The sequence below is a fragment of the Mya arenaria genome, chromosome 7 (assembly GCF_026914265.1).
Source record: "Mya arenaria isolate MELC-2E11 chromosome 7, ASM2691426v1".
Taxonomy (NCBI): domain Eukaryota; kingdom Metazoa; phylum Mollusca; class Bivalvia; order Myida; family Myidae; genus Mya; species Mya arenaria.
The window spans coordinates 13,011,093-13,038,979 of NC_069128.1; the positions used below are offsets into that span (position 1 = coordinate 13,011,093).

General features: G+C 35.3%; 1 protein-coding gene across 3 annotated transcripts; it reads left to right on the top strand.

Annotated features, from left to right (window-relative positions):
* The first annotated feature begins 161 nt into the window (after window positions 1-161).
* Window positions 162-27,887, top strand: LOC128240758 (calpain-7-like). 3 transcript variants are annotated; one of them, XM_052957586.1, is made up of 23 exons: window positions 162-265; window positions 855-989; window positions 1,444-1,549; window positions 2,152-2,201; window positions 3,437-3,553; window positions 4,784-4,851; window positions 5,094-5,174; window positions 5,328-5,537; window positions 6,241-6,327; window positions 8,015-8,141; window positions 8,566-8,651; window positions 11,929-12,022; window positions 14,942-15,088; window positions 15,425-15,540; window positions 16,959-17,079; window positions 17,851-17,995; window positions 18,719-18,818; window positions 21,615-21,747; window positions 23,316-23,391; window positions 24,147-24,358; window positions 25,478-25,617; window positions 26,152-26,235; window positions 26,534-27,887. In XM_052957586.1, the coding sequence occupies exons 2-23, from the start codon at window positions 870-872 to the stop codon at window positions 26,676-26,678; spliced, it is 2,565 nt and encodes an 854-aa protein (XP_052813546.1). In that variant the 5' UTR covers window positions 162-265; window positions 855-869; the 3' UTR covers window positions 26,679-27,887. The 3 variants fall into 3 exon arrangements, with proteins under 3 accessions (XP_052813546.1, XP_052813547.1, XP_052813548.1); XM_052957587.1 differs by having other exon boundaries at window positions 213-281; XM_052957588.1 differs by lacking the exon at window positions 162-265 and adding an exon at window positions 462-480.

A 27,887-nucleotide genomic window follows, 5' to 3' on the forward strand; every position in this document is an offset into this window, starting at 1 on the left:
ACTACAATAACAGTACATGCAATACGGCGCAAAACCGGATACATGTATTCACGTGACACAAAAAGGATATAGTCATAATTATCCCATACTTATACCCTTTTTTTATTTTTAGTTGCTGTTAACCTAATTAACAATTTTGTCATGTGTGTGTTTCGTTGGCACCAGAGGCTTGGATATGAACATTGCAAGCGTCTTGTAATTGCGAAATCGAAAGCAGAAAATATTTTGTATTTTTATGCTTTTGCTTTGAATTTCGCCAGTTCTGGTATGTTAAGTTTCTTGTAATCATTTGTTTTCACACACAAGTAACTGCTTGAAATGAATACATACAGCAATTTGGCAAAACAATGAAGTAACTTGCAAATGTAACCGTTTCATTTCCTGACAAAAATGTAAACAAAACTTCAAATTGGTCATGAGTTAATGATTCATAACTTTTCAGTTCACTGCCATTATGTTTGGAATGTAAAAGATAATTTGGTAACTATCAATGTCAAAGTTGTTGCTATGAAGTATTAAAATTGCCAAGAAAAAAAGATGTTAGTCAATAGTGGTTATGTCTGACAGTCTTAGGTTCGAGCCCTGCACTGGAATCCATTGACCTGATTTCCAGATGTACTGATTTTAGGAGTAAATGTCACAAATTAATTGGTATAGATGGCTCATGAGAGGAGGAGAAAGCTTGGTTGGTAGAGTGCCAACGTATTGCTATTGTTCCAGCAGTAATAGCTAGCCCCGCACCCTGAACTTAAGAACCATATAGCCTGGTTTGCTGAGCAAGCTTTGGCCAGCTAGGCTTGACTGTTTAAGATTGTGATATTCTGCTATCCAAGCACCAGTATCTAACATTTCAGCCTTAGTAGCAGAGAATGAGCGAGGGATCAGGGGCAGACCCTGAGCAGTTGGAGAGAGATGGAGCTGGGTTTGCACAACAAGCTGTGGCCTGTGACCATGCTGGGCAGAATGAGACAGCAGTGTTTTACTATACAGTGAGTTAAAGGGCAGCTTTTTTTTACTGTTACCTGTATTTGTTAAATATTCACTAATTAATTTAAATTGATTGTGTTTGATTCAGACACCTTATACATGTATTGATTTAATTACACTCTTTTGCTTGTGTTATCTTCAAAGAAAATATGTTGACCAAATTGTTATCATCGCCAGTTTAATTAACTTTGTTTTAGTCAATAATTTTCATCATGATAAATTGCATTTTATTTGAAAACCATTTAAAGATACTGGAAATTATATAAAAATACAGCCATGAAACATAAGCTACATCCACTTAGTACATTTTATGAGGTGGAATACCTTCATAAGTGCATCCATTGTGTTTAGTCACTACCAAATACAGATTTCATGTTAGTTGTAACAGATTAATATGAAGCTAAAGAAAGTCATTTTTGCCCATTTCAACACTAAACAAAATAATGAATTTTTCAGGAAGCAGCCGAGGCCCTTCGGAATGCTATATTTGCTGGCTCCAAGATGCCTGGTATCACAGCAAAAGTCAATGAATATATCTCTAGGGCAGAGCAACTCAAATCCAGTATGTTTGGCATGAAATTTTAAAATTATAATAAGGCGAGATTTTATTGTAATACTTAGACCATTTTTCTGTACATTTCGCCTATGGAAATCATTCCAAATTAAAATAAAATGATCATCTGTGCACGAAAGTTCTGCAAGTCTGTCTGATAACAATATTTGTTATTAAATCTTTCATAAAAGCAAAGTGCTCTTTTCAAGAACATTTTAACATATTTTATAGAAGTGGACAGCAAATCAAAGAATGATGATTGTATTCCTATTGATGTTGTGATCTTATTTAAATCTATTTAAGACATAATTAAATGGAAAAGTAAACCAGCAGAACTTGACTGTTTTATTTATTCTGCATGATCTTGAAGATAATTTTGTTTTTCAAAAGTAAAATAAAATATAAATAAATCTCTTGCCTTAATAAACTTTTTTGTTCATGCTCAATGTAACTCTTAATTTTTCTATTGCTGATATTTCTATTTCTTCTGTTTGGGCCTAAATTACAGCAATCCTTCCTTTCATAAAAATTCTGATATACCTTATATAAAATAAAGTGTAAAAGCTGTGCCTAATAAGTAAATTGACGTTTTTGTTTTGCCTCCGTTGTAGATCCGCAAACAGTTCAACAAGCTAATGAGCCATCAAAATCATCACATCAGGTACTGGTGGCTAAAATAGTTTGAAAGTGTTTTATTTTCTTATTAAAACAAAATATATAAATCTTTAACATAACCACTGTATAAAAATGGCAAAAACATTGTCTTATCATGTTTGAATTTTTTTTTTAAAGCGAAAAAGGCTGTTTACTTAGCCTCTGAGCAATAACTTCATTAGCCATAGCTTAAAATCATTGTACATCGATACGGCCGGCAACGGTTCAAGCTGTGCACTGGGCGCTGTTTTTCCCCCAGTTTTACTTTACTGGTATTGAGAGTAAAAGTCTGAAGTGTCTGGATTGGCATAAAAGGGTAACAATGGGAGGAGTCTGTTGTGGTGATTGTGTGTACAAAAGAGCCACCTGGTTAGCTCAGTGGGTAGGGCGTCATGACTTATAATTTTGTACACATACAAGGGACAATCGTAGCAAAGCCTATTACTCTAGCTTGAGAGATTGTTGATACCATATATGCCTCTTGATAGTCTGAGACATCTGAATTAAGTTGTGAAAAACCTTTATGCTTGGCCTTTACTCAAAAACAGTTCAAAATAATCTCATTTAAGCATAATTTATCTTATCAAAATGGACATTGATTTGACAGAAGCCAATCCCATTGAAATTTGTAGGCATGTTACCAGTGACAATTTAAACACCTATAAGAAGGCCTATAGCTTTGTGTTAAGTAGTCAACGTATTAATAAAAGCACAAAATATCAGTGTATGCAGCCACTTGTGATTTTCTTGTATTAATAAAGGTATCCAATGTACAAATAAACTTTTCATTGAAACATTGGCAGTAGTTCTTCATTTTTTACATATTCTTTCTCTACGCTTAATTGCCTGTAAAATGATACCCAAATAATATGGGGTCCCCAGGCATAGACAAATCATAAACTTGGACACATGGTAGCATAAATAATAGCTGCCTCATTTTGTGCAATTTTGTATACATGTACATGTTTACACTCAGAGCAGTGGTCAAAATTAACACAAGCCCACAAGCTCTGCACTGGTAAAATATTTTTTGGGCTTGCTCAAATTTTGAATTTTATATAGCAGGGCTTGTTTAAAAATTTGATGCCAGGCAATAGTATAAGAATTTGGGCTTGTTCATCTGAAAGTCTAATTTCAATGACTTCTCTCAGAGGTGGTTATTGGTCATACTGGAGTTCTTTAGTATTTACACTGTGTTTCATTTATATACTGTATACATCACACAATTCTCTGTCCCTCTAGCTGGAATTGGAGCGCGCCAACTTCCTGATCCGGCAGGCGTTCGAAGCTGATGGCTCACAAGACAGAAAAGAAGCTATTCAGCTGTACACTGAGGCCGTTGAACTCTGTCTCAAAATTGTAAATAATTATTTTTAACCTTATCCCACAAATCTGAATATCTGTTTTAAACTCTTTTTTTCAAGGAATTTAAGTGAAGATATTGTGAAAGCCTTGGTGTCATCCGCATAGTACAGCCTTGCCTTGAACTCAGTAACAAACTGTTGACGATATGCAACGTAAATTTGGGACACATAATTCAAGGGACATAACACACATGTAAAGTTTTAATAATTGTTAGGTTTTGTTCCTTGTTTGACTGGGGAGTGTTGGAGGGGGGGGGGGGGGGGGGGGAGGCAGTTGAGCATTGGCACTCTTGCTTTGTTCACAATGAAGAAGAGCACACTTTTAGGTGTTTCTTGTCTAAGGCAGAAGTTTTGATGAGGGGTATTTTATTTATTCTATATAGCAGCAATTCTACTGTCTTGCTATTGAGCTATTTTATATAGCGATGCAGTAGACTAGAGTGTTAATTGAGTCAATATAATAGTTCATGTTCTTCAATTGTTTTCAAGAAAGATAACTAATTGTTATACAGACTAGATTATTATTTCATGGGTTATCTGCTTAAATCTGGTTTTGTCAGAATGTGGGAATACTGTAGTCAATCAGGCCTTTTTATCAATGAGCATTAAACAAAATATCTTAAGATCACAAACTCAATTGTATACATGTACTATTACTAAGTGAAAGTCAGAAAAAGAGTTAAACTTGTAAATCTAGAAAAGCTGAGAGTAATATTTCAAAGCAAAGTATTTTTCTCCAAATACATCTTATTAATATAACAACCAAGATAAACTGCTCTTGAAAGTGATTAGATTATTGATAAAATGGGCCCATAATATTTCAGTGATGTAGTCAATTATGGATTATAACTTTAAAGGCCTAGTTTAAGGTATGTTTGGCATAATAGTTCCCTGCTGTGCATCTCCTGCTTATTGCACTGGTGTCACAGTAGGGGCCAATTTCCCGTGTATTGTTTATTGGCTCAGGGCCAATTGGGTCCATTTCTATATTAACACTTCCAAAACTTCACAGCAGGATACTCAGATCAGAGATCTGATAAAAGGGATCAAGGCATTAGATTAAGATCAATAAACAGAGGTTGTGTACTGTACACAGTTTTGAGGTGGGGGTTACTTATAGAAGGCTTAAACTAGGCTTTTAAAGAAAATTCATTATATATATTTATTGCATTATAATACGCATGTTGCTATCTATTGATATCTGTTGATCTGTTCATGTATTCAGAGGGACTCAACCAAAGATCAAGCTCTACAGACAAAAGTGAAGAAATTGGCCATGCAGGCTCTGGACAGGTAAAATTGATATGATTAAACTTAAGATAACTATGTGGACAATAGACAAGAAGCTGGAATTGATAATATAAAGGGGAAAATAGATTTCCATTAGGCATATATATCACTAACAAGTCCAATTAGGAATATCAGTAGCAAGTTGTATTAGGCATACTAGTAACAAATCCCATATATGTAATACTTTTTGATGACACAAAATAGAACTATATATTACATTTTCTTTGACCTGTTCATTGTTTCAGAGCTGAAGCGATTAAAAAGGAGCTGGCACCAACCGCAGCTGTACAGAATAAACCTGCATCTCAGCAACTTCCAACAAATAAGTAAGAAACTTTGTAAATCTATCTTCTGCATTTTTGTGTCTATTAAATAAAACAAAAGTGGGAAAATACAGTTGAACTTTTGTTTGACATTGAATTACATATAGATGCATCATTTGTATGTGTTTAGTATTGAGGTATTGACTTTCTGTATAGGCCAGTGAATGCTGCAGGAAAGGTAGTGCCTCCTCTGGGGTTTGGGGCTTTTGACAGCGACGATGATGATGAAGGTCAAAGGGCACGGGCACCTGCTGCAGCCCTTGCGGGGACTCAGAGAGTGGCTGGTGGAGGGGGAGGGGGAGGGGGTGGAAGTACAGTGAATGTGGGGCCTGGCGGGTACACCAAGGAGGAGATAGATGTTCTCAGGTATGGGTACTTGACCATCGCTGAATGCTTGTTTTAATCCATTGTGAGCCGTAACCTTTATTTCAAGGCATATTTGAAAGTTAACTGATATTAAATCCTGATATTTATGTACTGATCTATTGGCAAGGTATATTTCAGATATGTTAACATCGGTCAATGAAACAACTAATAGCTGTAAAATATGTTTCTCAATTATCTTCCTGGCAGGCTTAAGGCTTGAAAAAATCATATAAGATCACAATGAGGTTTTGACTCCATGGAATGTCCCTGTAGTTTCCATGGTTACAAGTTTCTGTCATTGGTAATGTGGCCTTGACCCTACAGAAAACATGCTCTAAAAATGATGATTTTCATTATATTTGACACATCAAAATGATACTTTGCTTAATATTTGACATATCAAAATGATAATTTTCATTATATTTGACATAAAAAAATGATAAATTGCATAATATTTGACATATCAAATTGATGATTTGCATAATATTTGACATATCAAATTGATGATTTGCATAATATTTGACATATCAAATTGATGATTTGCATAATATTTGACATATCAAATTGATGATTTGCATAATATTTGACATATCAAAACTTAATATTTGACATATCAAAATGATTATTTGCATAATATTTAACATATCAAGAATGCCATTGATCGTACATGAATATTTAGTATGCAATTTTGTTTACCTTTCAGGAAGACGTCTGACATCAATGGACGTGTTTATGTGCCATTTCTTTCAACAGATGTGAGAGAAAAATTTGCATTTCCAGTGCCTTTCACGTAGGTACATTAAGTCAATAGTAGTTTTCTTATTTAGGTTAATGTATGTCTTGTGTTTCATATGAGAATCATTAAAAAGTACTGACAGCTGTTTTTTGAAACAAGAAAGAGAAATTTGCATTCAAAGTGTTCCATGATCATGTTATGAGACATTTAGGAAGGCTTTGTTTTTTATAATTTGTACAACCTGAGTGGGACAATATTCACATAATAATCGCTAGGTACTTTTACTTTTATATGTGTATGAAAATCAATTTATGTATGAAGTTGAAATTACACATAATCAGATCTCCTTATTAACAAGTATTTGTTGAAGATTATATCCCATGTTATTTTTTTTAACTTTTCTTTGTTTTTTTTCATATGTAGATGTGTGTGTGTGTGTTATTGTTTGCATTTCAGTTGTATTTGTATTTCGATGAAGGTCATATTCATGAAGGTCATATTCATGAAGTTCTCATGAAGGTCATATTCATGATGTATTCATGAAGGTCATATTCATGAAGTACTCATGAAGGTCATGGTCATATTCATGAAGGACATATTCATGAAGTAGTCACGAAGGTCATATTCATGAAGGTCACATTTATGAAGTACTCATGAAGGATATATTCATGAAGGCCATATTTATGAAGTATTCATGAAGGTCATATTCATGAAGGCCATATCCATGAAGTATTCATTAAGGTCATATTCATGAAGGCCATATCCATGAAGGCCATATTCATGAAGTATTCATGAAGGTCATATTCATTAAGGTCATATTCATGAAAGCCATATTCATGAAGTATTCATGAAGGTCATATTCATTAAGGTCATATTCATGAAGGTCACATTCATGAAGGCCATATTCATGAAGTATTCATTAAGGTCATATTCATGAAGTATTCATGAAGGCCATATCCACGAAGGCCATATTCATGAAGGTCATATTCAAGAAGGTCACATTCATGAAGGCCATATTCATGAAGTATTCATGAAGGTCATATTCATGAAGTATTCATGAAGGTCATATTCATGAAGGTCATATTCATGAAGAACTCATGAAGGTCATACTCATGAAGGTCTTATTCATGAAGGCCATATTTATGAAGTATTCATGAAGGTCATATTCATGAAGGCCATATTCATGAAGTACTCATGAATGGCATCTTCATGAAGGTCATATTCATGAAGGTCATATTCATGAAGTATTGATAAAGCTCATATTCATTAAGGTCATATTCATGAAGGTCATATTCATTAAAGTCATATTCATGAAGTATCCATGAAGGTCATATTCATGAAGTATTCATGAAGGTCATATTCAGAAGTAATGTTACATAGCTAAGTGTTTTACCATCAATAAATGCTGTTATGAGAAATGCAGATATTACAACCAGAGCAGTTGCTGTATTGAGAAATTGGAAGGGACAAAATCAAAGTTCTGAAATAATAGTCCTCAATCTGAAATAGTTATCTATGGAGCAGTAATGCTTAAATTAAATGTTTCCTTTGTTGCAGATTTGATAATGTGTTTATCATGTTCTGCACTGAAATGACAATGTATCTTTTTACTTTGGCCACATTTGCAAAATTAAAAATTGCAAGGTTTTTACTAGGTTTTAATTTTTGACCTTATAGATCAAGATTTAAAATTTAAACAAATATAAAATGAATAATGAACTATACTTCCTTTTGACTTCAGGGATAAAGATGGTAAGCTTGCTTTATCAGCCAAACAGATACAGCAGATTTCCAAGTGGGTGAGACCCGAGGACTTTTGTGACAGCCCACAGATGATTTATGCTGTGTCAAGCTTCAGCATAAGACAGGTGACTTTCTGAACAACCCTTAAATAATTAAATAATCCATCAAATTCTAATGTTACAGTTTTTGGTAACTTTTTAGACAACCCTTCAACTATTCTGTGTTTGATTTGATTATTACACAGTTTACTTTTGAGTTAACCCTTCAGGTCCTTTTTGCTGTGTCTAATTTTAGTATAAATAGGTAACCCACATACAAACAATTGATATTCAGGATTGTTCAAGAAAATATAAATTCAAAGAATTTTCAATAATATTTGTTTGAAAGCTGCATACAAATAGCTTATCATTTCTAGTTAAATTCAGGTGATATTTGTCTTCTACCTATTTCAAAGTGGTGTCCAACTGCAGTTTTGTGGTGTGCAAGGCCATCAGTGCTGGGTACGAGAACTGGTTTAAACAAATCTCTTTTATTTAATACCTATTTCAGACGGTAGTGTCCGACTGCAGTTTTGTGGCATCCCTTGCCATCAGTGCACAGTACGAGAGGCGGTTTAAACGCAAACTCATCACTAGGTACTGGTACAAAGTAGATGCAATCTTAAAAAGCAGCCACATTCGAAAATGAGGTCACACAAAAAATCACTGAATATTAAAAAAAACAACCATTTTAAGCATAACAGCTTATTGTTTCTGTTGATTGAAAAAGAGAGGGTAAAAATAAAACCAATATCTGACTTTAAAATTAGCGTGTTTAAAAAAAAAAATAAGAAAAAAATTCATGTTACGTCATGCATGCGTCCTGGTTTTCACTGATGGTGTCACAGTTATGTTAATTTAGAACAAGCTGAAAAGCTGTTAGGTTTATTCTTACTCAAATAAGCTGGATTAAGAAGACAGCTGTAAACTGAATATCAATCACCCTCGAATCTTTCCTTAACAGAAATAGGTACTGTCCTTTTAGATGTCAAGATAACTGGGGGAAGTAGGCGGGGTGTGGGGGGGGGTGGTGGAGCTGCACTACCTTTACCACTACTCTCACCCTTTAAAAATACTTGTTTGCAGTGGTTTTACCTAGATTAATTTCATTGGTTGGTACCTGGTTGAGTTAGAACTGGATAATGATTTCATAATTAATTTTTTAAACATGTTTTTATTGATGAATTTAAATTACTTAAAAATGTCTTAAAATTATCGTTTTCAATACTTGAAATATCCTAAATGAGTCACTTGACCTCAACATGTGTGTGTACTTTTGCATTCATATTAATAATCTAAAGAACAAAAAAGGTCATGTGAACTTTAAGGGTTTTTTAAAGTGCAGACATGATTTTATACAGCTAGTTTTTTGAACTTTTGGGGAACTAAATTACAAATGTCTGTTTTATTCTGCTTAAATGATCATCAGAGTATGGCTAGACAAAATAACGATAAGGAAATGCATTATATCTGCTTGAGGTTGATATAATATGACAACTGAATTATTTTATTTGGCACATTATTCATGGAATGGGCCATTTGGATAGTTACAGCAATTTAAACTTGATTTCTCTTCGCCTAAAATTGTAAATGCAGACTTAAGATATAAGTGATCATTGGCAATGGTATTGTTCACTGTCCATAGTCTCTTATTTGTATACTTTTTATACTGGCCATGACCTCTTATTGTTTACTGGCCTTGGTCTCTTATTGTTTTCTGGCCATGGTCTCTTATCATATACTGGTCATGGCCTCTTATTGTATACTCATTACTGGCCATGGTCTCTTATCATTAACTGGAAATGGTCTCTTATTGTATACTGGCCATGGTCTCTGACTGTTTACTGGCAATGGTCTCTTATTGTATACTGGCCATGGTCTCTTATTGTATACTGGCCATGGTCTCTGATTGTATACTGGCCATGGTCTCTGATTGTATACTGACCATGGTCTCTTATTGTATACTGGCCATTGTCTCTTATTGTATACTGGCCATGGTCTCTTATTGTATACTGGCCATTGTCTCTTATTGTATACTGGCCATTGTCTCTTATTGTATACTGGCCATGGTCTCTGATTGTATACTGGCCAGGGTTTCTTATTGTATATTGTCCACGGTCTCTTATTGTATACTGACCATGGTCTCTGATTGTATACTGGCCATGGTCTCTTATTGTATACTGACCATGGTCTCTTATTGTATACTGGCAATGGTCTCTCATTGTATACTGACCATGGTCTCTTATTGTATACTGACCATGGTCTCTTATTGTATACTGACCATGGTCTCTTATTGTATACTGACCATGGTCTCTTATTGTATACTGGCCATGGTCTCTGATTGTATACTGGCCATGGTCTCTTATTGTATACTGACCATGGTCTCTTACTGTATATTGACCATGGTCTCTTATTGTATACTGGCCATGGTCTCTTACTGTATTCTGGCCAAAGTCCCTTATTTTTAACTGGCAATAGTCTCTTATTGTATACTGGCCATGGTCTCTTATTGTATACTGGCCATGGTATATAATTGCATACTGGCCATGGTCTCTTATTGTATACTGGCCATGGTCTCTTATTGTATATTGACCATGGTCTCTTATTGTATACTGGCCATGGTCTCTTTCTGTTTTATGGCCATAGTCTCTTATTTTTAACTGGCAATAGTCTCTTATTGTAAACTTACCATAGTCTCTTATTTTTAACTGACCATAGTCTCTTTTTGTATAGTGACCATGATCCCATATTGTATTCTGGCCATGGTCTCTTATTGTATATTGTGCATGGTCTCATATTGTATAGTGAACATGGTCTCTTATTGTATTCTGGTCATGGTCTCTTATTGTATACTGGCCATGGTCTCTTATTGTATACTGATCATGGTCTCTTATTGTATACTGGCCATGGTCTCTTATTGTATACTGACCATGTTCTCTTATTGTATACTGGCCATGGTCTCTTATTGTATACTGGCCATGGTCTCTTATTGTATACTGACCATGGTCTCTTATTGTAAACTGACCATGGTCTCTTATTGTATACTGACAATGGTCTCTTATTGTATACTGGCCATGGTTTCTTATTGTATACTGACCATGGTCTCTTATTGTATACTGACTAGGTCTCTTTTTGTATACTTACCATGGTCTCTTATTGTATACTGACCATGGTCTCTTATTGTATACTGACCATGGTCTCTTATTGTATACTTACCATGGTCTCTAATTGTATACTGACCATGGTCTCTTTTTGTATACTGACCATGGTCTCTTATTGTATACTGGCCATGGTCTCTTATTGTATACTGACCATGGTCTCTTATTGTAATCTGACCATGGTCTCTTATTGTATACTGACAATGGTCTCTTATTGTATACTGACCATGGTCTCTTATTGTATACTGATCATAGTCTCTCATTGTATACTGACCATGGTCTCTTAATAAATATTGACCATGGTCTCTTACAATTATAGACCAACTTTATATTGATCATGGTCTATAATTGTATTTCGGCCATGGTCTCTAATTGTATATTGACCATGGTCTCTTACTTAATATTGACCATGGTCTATAATTGTATTTTGGCCATGGTCTCTTATTGTATATTGGCTTGTTTTTTTTCAGTGCTATGTAACTTACATGTGGAGTGAATATACATGTACATCTTAATTTATTACTTGAAACTAGCCTCAGAGTGAAGGTTTTTCATGCCCTCTTTTTTGTTTGTTATCCTATTTGACTGAGTATTAATTAATTAGATTGGCCTAATATCCACACACTTAATGATATATCATATTTTTTTATATAAACAATAAATAAGTTTTGATAAAAAATATATTGGGGTTAACCTTTTTGTTTTCTTCATTTCAGTATAATCTACCCCCAGAACCGAGCTGGTGAACCAGTGTACAACCCGTGTGGAAAATATATGGTCAAGCTTAACCTCAATGGAGTTCCAAGGAAGGTCAGAATTTTCTTTATCCAAATCTTCAAATACAAAACATATTGACTGTCCAGTAAACGATGAATGGGCAAATGTTCCCATTTTTTGGATTTTCTATGTGTGATTTTGTCTATTTAGAGTATAGATTTAATGTAAAGACTTGTAGATTTGATGTAAAGACTTGTATATTTTTTATGTACTGTTTTGCCATTAATTGATGACAGTCAGTACTTGGTTTATTGGTTCAATCTGGTATTTATGTCTCCCCCTCTCTGGGGGAGACATATTGTTTTTGCCCTGTCCGTCAGTCCGGTAGTCCGTCAGTCCGTCCGTACGTCACACTTTGTTTCCGATCGATAACTGGAAAACCGCATGACCTAGGATCACCAAACTTGGTAGGGAGGTTGGTCGTGAGGTGTAGAGGATCCTTATAGTTTTTGGGGTCACTAGGTCAAAGGTCAAGGTCGCGGCGACCCCCAATATAAAAAACATTTCTGCTCAAAATCTTGAGAACGGTTTGACCTAGGTTCACCAAACTTGGTAGGGAGGTTGGTCATGAGGTGTAGAAGATCCCTATTGTTTTTGGGGTCACTAGGTCAAAGGTCAAGGTCGCGGCGACCCCCAATGTAAAAAACATTTCCGCTCAATATCTTGACAATGGTTTGACCTAGGTTCACCAAACTTGGTAGGGAGGTTGATCATGAGGTTTAGAAAACTCCTATATTTTGGGGGGTCACAAGGTCAAAGGTCAACGTCGCTGTGACCTCTAATGTAAAAAAATATTTCCGTGCAATATCAGGAGAATGCTTTGATCTAGGTTCACCAAACTTTGAAGTGAGGTTGGTCATGATGTCTAGATGATCCCAATTGTTTTGGGGGTAACAAGGTCAATAGTCAAGGTCGTGGTGACCTTCCATGTAAAAATCATTTGCGTGTAATATCTTTATGTCTCCCCCATTCATGGGGAGACATATTGTTTTTGCCCTGTCCATCAGTCAGTCCATCAGTCTGTCAGTCAGTCAGTCAGTACGTCACACTTCGTTTCCGCCCAATAACTATAGAACTCTTAGACCCAGGAACTTCATACTTGGTATGCTAGTTGGTCATGACTAGTAGATGACCCCTATTGAATTTGGGGTCACTAGGTCAAAGATCAGGGTCAACGTGACCTTGAGGTGAAGAAACGGTTTCCACTCAATAACTAAAGATCCTTTGGGTCCAGGAACTTCATACTTGGTATGCTAGTTGTTCATGACTATTAGATGACTCCTATTGATTTTGAGATCAAAAGGTCAAAGGTCAAGGTTACCTTCAGGTAAAAAATGTTATGTTGGCAGTGACCTTAAGCTTAAAAATGGTTTCTGCTCAATAACTAAAGAAAGCTTGTACCCAGGAACTTCATAGTTGTTCATGACTAGTAGATGACTCCTATTGATTTTGAGATCAGTAGGTCAATGGTCAAGGTCACCGTGACCTTGAGGTGAAGAAACTGTTTCCGCTCAATAACTAGAGAACGCTTGCAACCAGGAATTTCATACTTGGTATGCTAGTTGGTCATGACTAGAAGATGACCCATATTGATTTTGAGATCACTAGGTCAAAGGTCAAGGTTGCCATGACCTTGAAGTGAAGAAAAAGTTTCCGCTCAATAACTAAAGATCCTTTGGTTTCAGGAACTTCATACTTGGTAAGCTAGTTGTTCATGACTAGAAGATGACCCCTATTGATTTTCAGATCAAAAGGTCAAAGGTCAAGGTTACCTTCAGGTAAAAAATGATACGTTGGCGGTGACCTTAAGCTTAAAAATGGTTTCTGCTCAATAACTTAAGAACGCTTGTACCCAGGAACTTCATTCTTGGTACGCTAGTCGGTCATGACTAGTAGATGACCCCTATTGATTTTGAGATCAGTAGGTCAAAGGTCAAGGTTGCCATGACCTTGAGTTGAAGAAATGGTTACCGCTCAGTAACTAAAGAACACTTGCACCCAAGAACTTAATACTTGGTATGCAAGTTGGTTATGTAGATGATCCCTATTGATGTTGTGATCAGTAGGTAAAAGGTCATGGTCACGATGACTGTGAGCTGAAAAATGGTTTCCGATCAATAATTGAATAACGCTTGCGCCCAGGAACTTCATACAATGCAAACTTCGTTTACATTTTCCATGATTAATCAACAACACTTTCTTCTCTTCACTATTTAATATAATCGAATAAACCAAACTTCACTGTTGGTTTGTCTCCAGTCCAAAGTTACAAATTTCATGTCCCATTTTGGGAAAAAGACCCTAGACATTTTGGGAAATTTTGCGTCGTGAAAATGCGGAAATTGGGAAATATTACAGTGAAAAGAAAAAGCTGTCTAGTCTCCTGTGAATAAGGAAATGATTTAATATTAGTTTATTTTCCCTTTAAAAGACCCACAATGGCTGAAATATCAATCCTTGGGGTGTAAATATCTATTGCAATAAATCATGACATATAATAGTTCATATGTCTGAATGTAATGAAAATCAATGATTTCTGAGTTCAATTACCAAAAAAACTTACAATCACATAATTTATTAGGATGTTGAAAATGAACCAGTACACGTAAAAAGAATTTATAAAAAAAAAAAAAAAAAAAAAAATTTTTTTTTTTTGGATTGGGATTTTTTTCTGAAGATTGGGAAAAATATCTTATATTTTGCTTTGGGAATGGGTCCGATAGTCGGACCCGTGGGTACTATAGAAAAAGCCCTGTCTCCATACAAATGATACTGTATAAGGCTTTTTCAAGTATCTAATAAGCCCCGCCTACTGTATTCACAGGTTATAGTTGATGACCACCTCCCGATGTATGGAGAGCTACAGTGTTCTAACTCAAACAACCTGAGTGTTGTGGGTGTACAAAGTCTTTTCAAATGTCTAATATAAAGCCCCGTCTTCTCTATTTACAGGTTATAGTGGATGACTACCTCCCGATGTCCCAGTATAAAGAGCTACTGTGTTCCTACTCTAACAACAAGAGTGAGTTGTGGGTCTCCATACTGGAAAAGGCTTACATGAAGGTCATGGGTGGATATGACTTTCCTGGCTCAAACTCTGTAAGTATCCATCTGGCAGTGTATGCTTTCTTTGATCATTCCATATAAACATACACCTAATGTCAACTATGTAGGCTTTTACTAGCATTCATGAAATGCTACCAACATTCATTTGGCGGAAAACATATATAGGATATATGTTATGTGTGAAATTTGTTTAAAATGATATTTAATTAACATATTTTGGGGAAATGTTCCAGATTATTACTCAGTAGGGGTTATTTGTTGATTTCAGTGTAAGATTGTATTTTATTTCACTCATGTCATAGAAAAATGAGTAGCAAAACATGGAAATCAACAAGGTTTCTGTTTTTTTTCATGCTTATATTCTTGTAGAACATAGATCTGCATGCGTTGACTGGCTGGATTCCGGAGCGAATCTCAATAACCCGTGATAGTGACCAGGATGATAGGTTTGATAAGGACAAGGAGTTCAAACGCATCCTTGAAAGGTAAAATAAATTTTCAAATGTTATTTAAAAATAAATCTGGCATTTGTGAAGAGTGATACAGTTTGCAAAAATTCAATGAAAATTTAGATGTCAGAAATTTGTATCGACTCATTGATTGTTTGATGAATGTACGAGTAGGGGAGTAGTTCTTGGACAATAGTAATTCTTGGACAGTAGTAGTTTTCGGACAGTCACTGAGGAAGTAACTAACATATGAGCCGCATTGCGCGATTTTGGGCCTTCGGACATAAATATTACAAATGAAATAATCATAATAAAAAATGCCAAAAATAATGATTTTTCTATTTTAATCATTTTCTTCCAAACTTCTTTCTTTTTAAGGTTTGTCATTGGTGCGTCATTTTCTCGACAATTTATGATCATTGGTTTACTCATGTTTCCATAGCAACCAATGATTTCGTCTCGACATATTTTGCCTGCATTAATAGTCTGTGTTTAAAACTGCCAAATATATTAAAATACAAAACTGATTCATTATTTTTATCTTAATTTATGGTCATTGAAGATTCTATGATAAGAAAAGAATTTAAATTATAAGCTAAATGTGATATTGATACGTTAATTTTGCATGTCATTTTAATAATGTGCTTTCGTTACGACATCATATGAATGACGTCAAATTTAGTATTCAAAATGTGCAATACATGGTTTTTCTTGTAAGCATGTATCTTACGCAATTTAAGTGATATCATCATGAAATTTTCAGAATATCTTCCTAAAATATCATTTCATTTCATTCAAATACCTTAAAACATTGTAATAGCAAATATATGTCCGAAGGCCCAAAATCGCGCGACGCGGCTCATATGTAACATCTCGTTATTATCCATCAGGTGCATGATACATTTCTTTAAGTACCAACACTTCAAACAGCCGAGAATTACTTTTAATTGAAATTCAAAAGTTGATCACTTTTATCAAAATCACATTTACTTTTGCTGTGAATTTCAAGCTATTTTTATGGTAAATGAATTTTTCAAAACTATTTTTGTTCTGATTGAAATATTTAATGTTTATGCATTTTTAAGTAAATGCTAAGATTCTAGTTTTGTTGTTGAATTGAGGAAGCATCCAATATCTACTACTGTCAATTTAAAATTTGACCTGTTTTGTATTTCTCATTCTGAACCAAAGGAAACAAGGTGAAGTTATTGAAATCCAATTAATTATGTAATATCTGAACAGAAGATGAGCTGAAGCTTATTATAAAGAAAAGTTGGCTCATATAAGAGTGTCCAAGAACTGCTCTCATACTGGTATGTTAAGTCATTTATTGAAAAACTAGTGCAGAACTCATGACCTTATGAGTACATTTTATTTTTTGTTTATAAATAAAATAAAAGCAATGTTCAAGGAAAGCATATGAGAATTATATGTGATGTGTATTCTTACTTAAGGTTCCACTTGGGGCATTGCCTGGTAACTGTAGCAACAGGAGACATACCAGAGACTGATGCTGACCGGGCAGGGCTGGTTCCCACACATGCATACGCCATGCTGGACATCAGAGAAGTCAAGGTGAGTTAGGGATCACCAAGGTCACTCCCTGGTTACCATGGCAATAGGGGTCATCTCAAGACCTGATGATGACCTTGAGGGGTCCATACACCATGCTGGACATAAGGGAAGTCAAGGTGAGTTAGGGATCACCAAGGTCACTGCTTGGTTACTATGGCAATAAGGGACATCGCAAGACTGATGATGACCTTGAGGGGCTCCATATGCCATGCTGGACATAAGGGAAGTCAAGGTGAGTTAGGGATCACCAAGGTCACTGCCTGGTTACCATGGCAATAGGGGACATTTCAAGACTGTTGATGGCCTTGGAAGCCCCCCACACGCCATGCTGGATGTCAGTAAGTTAGGAGTGAGAAATGGGTTGTCAAGGTCACTGCCTGGTTACAGTGGCAATAGGGGACATCTGAAGATTGATGATGGTCTTTAGGGGCCCTGTACGCCATGCTGGATGTCAGGAAGGTAGACGTGAATAATGGGTCGTCAAGGTCACTGCCTGGTTACAGTGGCAACATGGACCATCTTTGAGACATATGCCGACTGGGTCGAAGCTGGTTCTTCCATCTTCCTTCTTGACTGCTTATATAACAGTTGCATTTCAGTCAAATTAAAAGTTCTGGCTGTGGTTGATTGTGATCCATGGCTGGATACAGTTTACTAATTATGGATTTAAGACGACTGAATGCTGTCTTTTCATGAAACATATTTATCAACTTCTTTTAAAATGTGAATTTTGTCATTGTTGAATTAGTGGAATTTTGACTCAAATTTCAGGGGAAAAAACTGTGGATGTTGAAAAATCCCTGGAATCATCTTCGTTGGAAGGGTCGTTACAGCGAACGAGATGAAGGAAACTGGACACCCGAACTTCAGAAGGCAGTAAATTACGACCCAAAGAGTGCTCAGACTTTTGACAATGGTGGGTGGCTTGGATGTTTCTAATGAACACCATGTACTATAGTGAAGTATAGCAAAATGGGATGCTAAGAACCAGACATGTGAACCACTGAAAGCTCACAACCACATGTTTGCTTACTTACATTTCCTTATTAGTATTCTTGTTAGCCAACTCTCTTCTCAACAAGGCATCCTGGGTTTGGTTCCTGCTTTGACACATGTGGTTTTGGTTGGTGGTCATCAAGCCAAATAAATGGCTTTCCCAAGGGTGCTCTCAGTTCCCCCATAACACAAGGCTACACTCTCATTTAACATTGTGCCAATGAGAATGATTAATACAATAATGTTATAATTGCTTCATAGTCATTGTAAACTAAATAAGTTTAAGAAACATCCTTAACTCATTAAATAAAATGGTGTATTATATATCCAGTCATGGCAAATGAAGTAAAGAATGCACACAACTTACAATGCTATTTTATGATACGACATCAAAAGTTAACACCATTATACATTGTATACATATTATATTACATATATATATATATATATATATACATATATATATATATATCATTTATGATATACACTAGTTTAATAAACAGGAGATGCCTTGTAGCGCCTTCTTCTATATTCATTGGATGAAATGCTATACCTGGCTTCTTGTATCAGTTGTCAGAAAACCTGACCAAACCAAGATTTGAAGAATGTTTGTCAATAAATTTTATTTCTCTCCTCATTGTAGGTGTGTTCTGGATCGACTACGAATCTCTGATCCACTTCTATGATGTCATCTACATCAACTGGAACCCTGAACTGTTCAAGTTCACCACCTGTATTCACAGGTAGGCACAGTCAGGTCTGGTCTAGTGACCAGTAGTTGAAGTATCAGTTGTAGTCTAGTCTAGTGTTCTTAATTGTCTCATGCCATGATATAATGTACCTTTTGACTGCATTTAGAGTGAAGTTGTTAGATAAAGGTTCATATGTGTTGTTGGCGGAGGCAAGGTTGCTGTTCAAGAAGCTAAATTTCTGCTTAATAGCTGGATGTGGAAATGGTGTATTTTAGTGAATCTTAGCCATAGGCTTAGGATTGCATTTAGTTAGTTTAGATTCCTTGAGTCAATTCCAATGTCAATGTTATTGAAAATTAGAAAAATGTTTTAGTCCAATTACCGCTGTCTAGAATAATGTGCAGTGATTTAACTTCGTATTTAAGAAGCACATATAGATAGGAATTTGGGTGGTAGGAACGAAATGAAGATTACTGCTTGTATTTAATTACTGTGAACTCAAACATGGGAAATTTCCTGATTGCACAATTTTTGTTGTGCTGTGTTTCTAGTTTTATTCTCGAGTATGTGTGTGTTGAGGAAGACTTCGTTGTCACAATGGCTGTTACATGTATGTGTGTATGTGTGTTTCAAATGTATGGAGTGTTTGCTTGGTGATATAAAGCCATTTATTGGTCCATCAAGTAGTCTTTATTTTCAATTTTTAATCAAAGGGCTTACTTTTTTGTCCGGGCTGTATCTTGACCATGCATGATAGAATTTAAAAGGTTTAAACGTTGAATGGATCCTTGTTCAGGCTGTATCTTGTCCATGCATTATAAGAATTATAATGAAACTTGCCATGAAGGTTCACCATAATTAGTTGGTGGGTCGTGCACAGGACCAAGGTTTGCACCTCAAAGATTAAGGTCACTCATTGAAGTTAAATGTAAAAAAGAGTACTGTTGATAGAACTGGTGTGGACCTTATTGGGGCTTTACCTTGACCATGCATAATAGAATTTTTTTTTTTTAAAACTTGCCATTGAGGTTCACCATGTAGTATCACAGGTTCCACATATTGTTCCACTCCATTATATGTCTGTGTAAAAGGCTCTTTCAACGAGCTCGCCATTTGGCATCTAGTTAAGAGAAATTGCGTGCTTCAAATGTTTACCTTAATTTATTTTATATAAAGAGAAATAATGTTTTTTCAATAAGATCTATATAAATAATGTATTTTGAAATTCTTTATTTTTAATTTCATATCACTCAAGAGATAATGAAAATAGGAAAGTGATTTAAGTTAGGAAATGACCTAAGAAGTTTTATGAATACTGCCCCTGACGTTTGAATGTTGAATGTTTCTTGTTTCCATTTCATACCAACGAGGTGTCGCATTATTATTTTATATTTGTTTATACTGTTTAGCAATTGATATCATGTAATGAGAAGCATGAATGATGTGTTAAACTGACTATATAAATGTTTTTAATCTTGTATAAAATAACTCTGTAACATAATCACTCATCATGGTTCAAGAAAGTTTGTTACATTGGGTATAATACATTTGTATCATTTTGCGTTTTTTACACAGCTGTAACAAATTGTATACTAATATTACTGAGCAATTATCAGTTTCCATGTTTATCTGTAATATTGTCACTCATTCAAGAAAAATTAGTTATATTTGGTGTTATAATGCTTTTCATTATACAAACACAGCTGTGACAAGCTGTTCCTAAAATTACAATTCACATATCAGTTTACCTTTAAAATGAAACACTATATTTTTTAAAATAAAACAAGTACATGAAGGACATGAAGCTCATCTGCGATGCTTATCTTACTCATAGGAATGGCTTTGTCCACCTTCAACCTTTCATTTTCAACCATTAAATCATTCAATTTGAACGACTTTGTGTATATAAACTTAGTACACACCTTGGTCAAAGGTCAAGGTCATGGTGACCTTTACTTTTAAAATTATGGACTTTTCCAGTTGATTTCTTTTTTGAAAGACTTTGCATAAAATTTTCAAACTTGGTATGCACTTCTTTCTTGGTCAGTACACGACCCTTATTGATTTTGAGGTCAATAGGTCAAGTGTATTAAAGAAATTATGAACACTCCCTAGCAGTATCTAAAAAAAATTGCAAAATTATGATACTATTTATTATAAACTGTGAGAACTGGTGCTCATTTTAAATTGCTGTATGTGTCCTTGGTTTGTTCCAAACCCATGATGTTTTGGGTGAGAGATGGACACGTATATCTCTAGACCACTCTGACCATCAGATTTCCTATTGAGTGCTTTCAGACATCGCAATAATTAAAAATAAAAGTGTTAGTCATGCAGTTTGTCAGCCTCTGGGATTTTGTCAGTCTGAAAGAAAAAAGTTCAGGTGGAAAAACATTTTAACATCACCATTTTTTACAGACCCGCACTTACTTGTATCAAAAATTGTGATTTGTCAATTTGGGGGTAATGTGTATTTCTCGGATTGCGCCAGTTTCTTAGTAATTGCATAGCATATTCCTAAAGATAAGATTGGAATTTGGAACATTTTGAAATGTCATTTAAACATGCCAATGCTTAAAGCAAAAATTAAGATTTTTTTAGTGTTTCAAAATAATCCAGGAATATACAGTAGTAATATGAAAATGTACTGCAAAGGGAGGTTAACATTGTGGTATGCTTTCCAGTGAGACAGACTGAACCCTTTACAATTTTAGTCAGATTGAGTCAGAATTTACTGGTGAGGACCGTCGGACCGATGCTTTAAATGATGTCTGTGCTTTGTGCGGATTTATCCCTGTTCTATTTCTATTTCATGTGAGTGAGAACCCAAGTTCATTTTTGTTTCAGCTCATGGGAAGCTAAAGAAGGCCCAAAGAAGGATCGCTACAACATCAGTGATAACCCACAGTATAGACTGGAGCTGAAATCCGGCCAGCCATCCGCAGTTTGGTGCCTGCTCACTCGCCATATCACTGACAAGGTAGAACTATTGGGATTACATTTGTATCTTTATAAAATTGGTGACAGCAAGCGATACAAACTGGAACTGAAATCTGGTTAGTTGTCCACAGTCTTGTGCTTTCTCACTTGACATTACACTGATAAGGAAGAAATTTGGGGCTTCTGATGCATGTGCAAAATCGCTGTAAAATCAATACAAGGTTAAGGATGAAATTCCATGGTACCATCGAGAGCGTAAATATTGCCATAGATATGCAGTGTGGTGTTTACTCACTCAAGTGACTCAACAAATCACAGACACTGTGACCTGATCTATCGCTCTGCATAGGGATATGTGTGAATTCACTCAATATATCACAGACCAAATGTCGGCTTGTAAGCGATTGATACTTTATCCTTATAAAATCAGAAGCAGGTACCGTATACTATTTAGTTACAGACTCTTTGATGACTTCTGGGTAATATTTCTTGGGAAGGTTTAAGGAGGCGTTCAGTGTGGTGTTAACTCTTCGGACAACTCGCAGATAAGGTCAGCACATTTGTATGTTATAATACTCCGTCATTAGGGAGGTTATAATGATTTAAAGTGTCACAACATTAGTGCCAATCCGCAGTACTGTCTAGATCTAAAGTGGTCATTTGCAAAGAGTTTTCAATTTACAGGACTGGCCCTGGCATTTTAGTAAAGTAAAAACTTGCTAGGCCTAAAAAAAAATACATTTGGTTCGGGTTACCCGACCCTACCTACGGAATAGGCGCCGACCCTACCGTTTTTATAGTCAATTTAAAAAAAAAAAATGAAAAACTAAAAAAAAAAAAAAAAAAAAAAAAAAAAAAAATCTCGTTTTTTTTAAAATTGCTTTTTAATATTAAGTTTAAACCTTAAATGCTTATACAGAAGATAGCTTTAACACCATTCTCCAATGATGAAAATTATTTTCTTATATAAAACCTAATAAAAAAAAAAAATAAAAAAAAATAAAAAGCCTACCTACCCTACCTATTTTTTTTTAAGGATGTAACCCTAACCAAACAATTTTTTTTTTTAGGCCCTATGTTGAAATTATAAGGACTTTGGAGACTTGGAGATAAGGATACTTTGATATAACCGAAATACAAAAAGTGTATAACTAAACCCAATATAGTCGAAAGAAAGTTTGAAATAACAGATATCAACATAAAGAGTTTCGACTGTGTTAATGTTTTAAGTCATATTTAAACTGTTAATACAGCTGTGACATTTGGTTTTATTGGCTTCTTAACATCTAGCCAATCGTTTGCTGTTTGGTGTTTTTAACCAGACATACCACGTGTAAGGTAAACACATTGGAGCATTACTGTATGGCTATCAAGATAAAGCTTAACTGCATCAATCCCCAATACCATACAGAATTGAAAGGCTTAGGTTGGTGGGATTTGGTGGACATTGACTTGACAAATCAAACATAATAAAATACACACAAAATGTACCATAGCGTAGTATCATTAATTGTTTTGGCCAGGTTAAAACTAGACACACTTGAGGCTATATAAGAATGTTTCCTCTTCATTTGTTTGCTTATAACTGTTGAACATCTCTACTTGTAGGCTGACTTTGCGAACAATAAGGAGTTTATTGCCCTGCTGGTGTATGACACAGGTGGAAAGAAGATCTTCTATCCTCGTAAGTTAACCTGACTTTGTATTTACTTATTGTTCAGCTCATGGAAACGTACATGTGAAATTATTAGATTGATTTTGTATCCAGTATCACTGTATGTAAATGAATCTCTAACGACTGTGCTGTTTAGGAACCTGTGGAATTGTTGGAGGGATTTCAATGCACTGAATGTTTTTGTAAGTGTAGGTAACGTTACACATCAAATTTGCAGTTGGCTTTAAAATGTATTGGGAAACCTCTTTACTTGCATAGGTTTCTGACAGACTCTCTCATAAAACACTTTCTTTGTGATTATGTAGAAGGCTCACATTGCACGAACTTAAGCATACCTTTTTGATGAAAACCACAAGTTTTGTATACTGGATGTCTACTGTACAGGGGGTACTTTTAAACTATGCTATACACTGGTTTAGTTGGCACCCAAAAAAATAGTTCACATTAATGCATACAAGAAGCATATAACAGCCTCTATATTGATTGTCTAAGGCAGAAAACAAAATAAATGTTTTCACTTTATAATAAATGTTATGAATTATGGATGTATTTTGAAGTGAAGAATTGCCTCGTAGAAGTACTATGTTATAATACTGATATAAAACAAACCTTACTTTGACTTAAATGAAAACATATTTATACTGGCGGTTTACGATCTCATCAGTTCCTGCTTGTATGCCTAGGTAATCATTGCCTCTGTGACCTTCAAGTTAGAAATGCAAAACTAATTGAAATGATACATGTATATAATATTTTACTTTCAGATGACCCACCCCCGTACAAGGACGGGGTAAGAATCAACAGTCCTCACTACCTCTGTAAACTTGTGGAAAACAAGAAGAATGCCACCTATACTCTCGTTGTCTCGCAGTACGAGAAAAACAACACGATACATTACACGCTCAGGGTGTACGCAACATGTGACTTCTCTCTCACGAAGATTGTTGACCCGTATAAAAAGCAATACGAGAAGAGGGTTAGTTTGCTGATATTATTGTTTACATTGGGCCATTGGTCAGAGCTTTGTTAAGGAGAACATGGATAATTGCATTGTAAAACATTATATGGTGTGCTCATACATAAAAAATGAACAAGTACAGCTAAAACAATCACTCAAATTAGCTAGAGAGACTGCAGAAGTGTGTCAATAAAACTTAAAGGTAGTGTTACAGCTGGTTAGTGTGCACATTTAAATGATTTCATTAGTTAATAACCGGTAGTAATTATTGGATGATTATTGACCATTAATAAACATTTCAGCTAACTTTGACCGTACCAAAGAATTGACCAGTTTTATGCAATTTGCTGCAGGTTTCTTAAACTCATGTACATAGAATAGCAAAAAACGGTTAAAATGATTGTTTTTGCTCTAAAGCCTATTTTCCTTCAATCCTCTTCATTTGTTTTAAAGGGACTGTGTCACAGATTGGCACCAAAAACGTTTTTTTTCTGTAACGAGTCTCAGGACAATTATTTAATAGAATGTGTTAAGCTTCGAACCCGCGTCACCAAAATTGAAGTCCAGCATCTTACTCACTGAGCTACAAAGGCTTATTATAATCGGGTGAGATAATTAAGCTATACACCTACCTCGGTAATATCACGTGATAACACCGACTAGCCAATCTTGCATAAGGAATGAATTCTACCTGGTAGACATACCCAGTAATCTTTTTTAATGGAAAAATACGAAATAACTGCTAAACTTAAATACGTGGTACTTCAGTTAGTAAGTTTCAATGCATTGTACGCATCGATGCCAAGTTTATATCAGTTTTCGACAATTTTCTTTTTTTCCCGCTATTTTATCATACGTGAGACAGCCCCTTTAAGCATTGTTGTGTCTTAGTTGACTTTGGCAGAGTTGCACAACAATTAGGTGACGATTGACAACGCATGGAAAATTATAATGATGGATGTACAAGCTATGATTCTTGCTTTATCTCAGTTGACAGGCCAGTTGAGGGGTTAGGGAGGGGGGAGGGTTATCACAGCTAGCTGGTGAGTCAACTACCCTAAGACGCACAGAAACAACCTTGTGAAGATTGAAAAGTAAAATAATTAATTTACAAGCCATATTCTTGTTTTATATTAGTTTACAGGCCAGTGGAAGGGGGTCACAGCTGGTGGGTGCGGCAACTACCCTGAGACCCACAAAAACAACCCCATCTACCAGGTGAAGATGGACAACAACTCAACAGATAATTACCTCCTGGTGGAAGTCTTTGGTCCAAAGTGAGTTTCTTTACATTAAGTAACATTTGGCAGTGTACATGTATCTTAATTGAATTGGAGCATGTAAATTCTACATCCAAACTTGCTTAGAATTTTTAGCTTGTCTATATTTTTTCAGCACCTTTCTATGACTCATGCTTAAGCCCTTTTGAGATCATGATCTGAATGAAGTCATGGACATTTTTGTCAACCTCGATGGTCATTAGTAACATGTCATTGTGTTGATGCAATATCTATTTATCTGTGCTGTTGTCACTTATTATCTACTGGGCCCCGGGAGGAGGAGGAGTTGGAGATTGTGGCAGTCAGCACCAATGTGACCCCAATAGTTAAATAGCACGCAAAACCTTCATATGTATTGAGACCTTACACGTAAACTTCTTTTGCCGATAGATGTATTACTTTCATCAGAGAGTACAGTGTTGGTTATAAGGTTGTGGAAGTCAGTGAGCACCAATGTGACCGAAAAAAATAATAGATGTGAGAAGGGGTTTAATGTTGTTAGAGTTTCTTAACGTGATATATTTGTTTTAGGGAGTACAGTGTGGGTTTTGAGGTGATAGCAGTGAGCCCCAACGTGCCCAACAGCTTCACGAAGCTGACCTCCGGTGATTTCAGGTGGATTGTTTTGTTTTTATTATCTCTTAATTGATAAGGGCTAGGAGCTTCTGTATGAAAATATAATGATTCAATGATTTATTGTTGATACAGACTGTTGTCAGGTGATTTGTGGTCGGTTGTTATGTTTTTCTTTATCTCTGACTGGTTAAGGGTCAGAGTTCATGAAAAGATAATACATCAATGACTTCTCAATATACTTAACTAACTTATCAATGACGTCATAAACTAGAAGATAATAAAAGTGTGCCATTAATAGCTCGTACTCAAAGTTATAAACACTATATGTATATTTCAGGCGTGGCTACACTGTGCTACAACTGGATCGTATAGCTGGAGGTGTCTACAACATTTCACCATGTACATTCAAGCCGGGAGAGGAAGGACCTTTCTTCCTCGACATTAACAGTTCTACGCCTTTCACAGTCAACCAACTGAGATGATAGTGAATTTAATGCCATTGTAGATTGCTCAATAGGCGACTGGTACAATATTTCCCCATGTGCATTAAGCCAATGAAGGTGGAGCTGTCCTTTCTCATCACCAACAGTTCTACCCTCTCACAGTGAACTTAGATGATAGTGATTTAAAAGTCATTGCTCAGGCTGTTTCTGAAATAATATTTCAAGAATACACAGGCCAGGGCAGGTGTGGCCATTCCTTCTTGACATTCTACGACAATACTGTCAACTGAGATAATAACGAATTAAAATCAAGGGTAGAATGCTCAAGCAGGAACAATAAGTACCGGTATGTCAACAAATTATTTGTTACATTCTTGCAAAAAAACAATGAAAAAAAATAATAAAGAATGAAATGTCTCTTTTTTATGGCTAATAAATATTTCAAATAGGGATTGAAAAGTCCAATGAGGTTGGGGTTGAAAAGTCTAAGGATTGAAAAATCTTCGTTTTGAGCAGGGTTTGAACAGTCTTGGGGTGAAAATTCCTGCTCCCCTGGAAGAAGGGGCCTTTCTCCCGTTCTGCACATTTCACAGCGACCCAGCTGAGATAGAACTTCTTATAATTTGTGCTAATGGCCTGCCAGTGATAATCTAGGTGCATTTGATCCAAACCATTCTCATGATATTTGCAGCACATTAGCCTTAGGGACCAGAATAGCCTTTCACCATGAGCCGGTCTTCCCTTTTCACTGTCAACTAACTTCTTACAATAATGTTTTTATTTATATTCATCAGCAATAAGCCATTGCACACCATAATTATTCATGTCAGTTGTTATATTTTGACATGTATTTGTGATCTGGTTGTTATTTTGTTAGGAAACATGTATGTGTATTGGTTCATAATCTAATTATCCTTTGAACAGCTTATGTGTATTCTTCATTAATTTATTTTAATATTTTTTTGTGGATGAGGATGATAGTATGCAAAGAAGAAGCACTATTGTAGAACGTTGAATAACAAGTGCACAAATGTGCTTGACCAAATATTGCTCATTTGGAAGTGAACAAATGGTGTTTTTGTTGTTACATTCATAAAGTTACCGGTCTATTTTATTTTATACATATTTTTGTTTCTGTTTCTCATGATGTATATGCCACACTGAATATATATATATATATATATATATATATATATTGATTTTATTTATTATGAAGTAAATAAACATGTGACATGTCTTAAATATGTG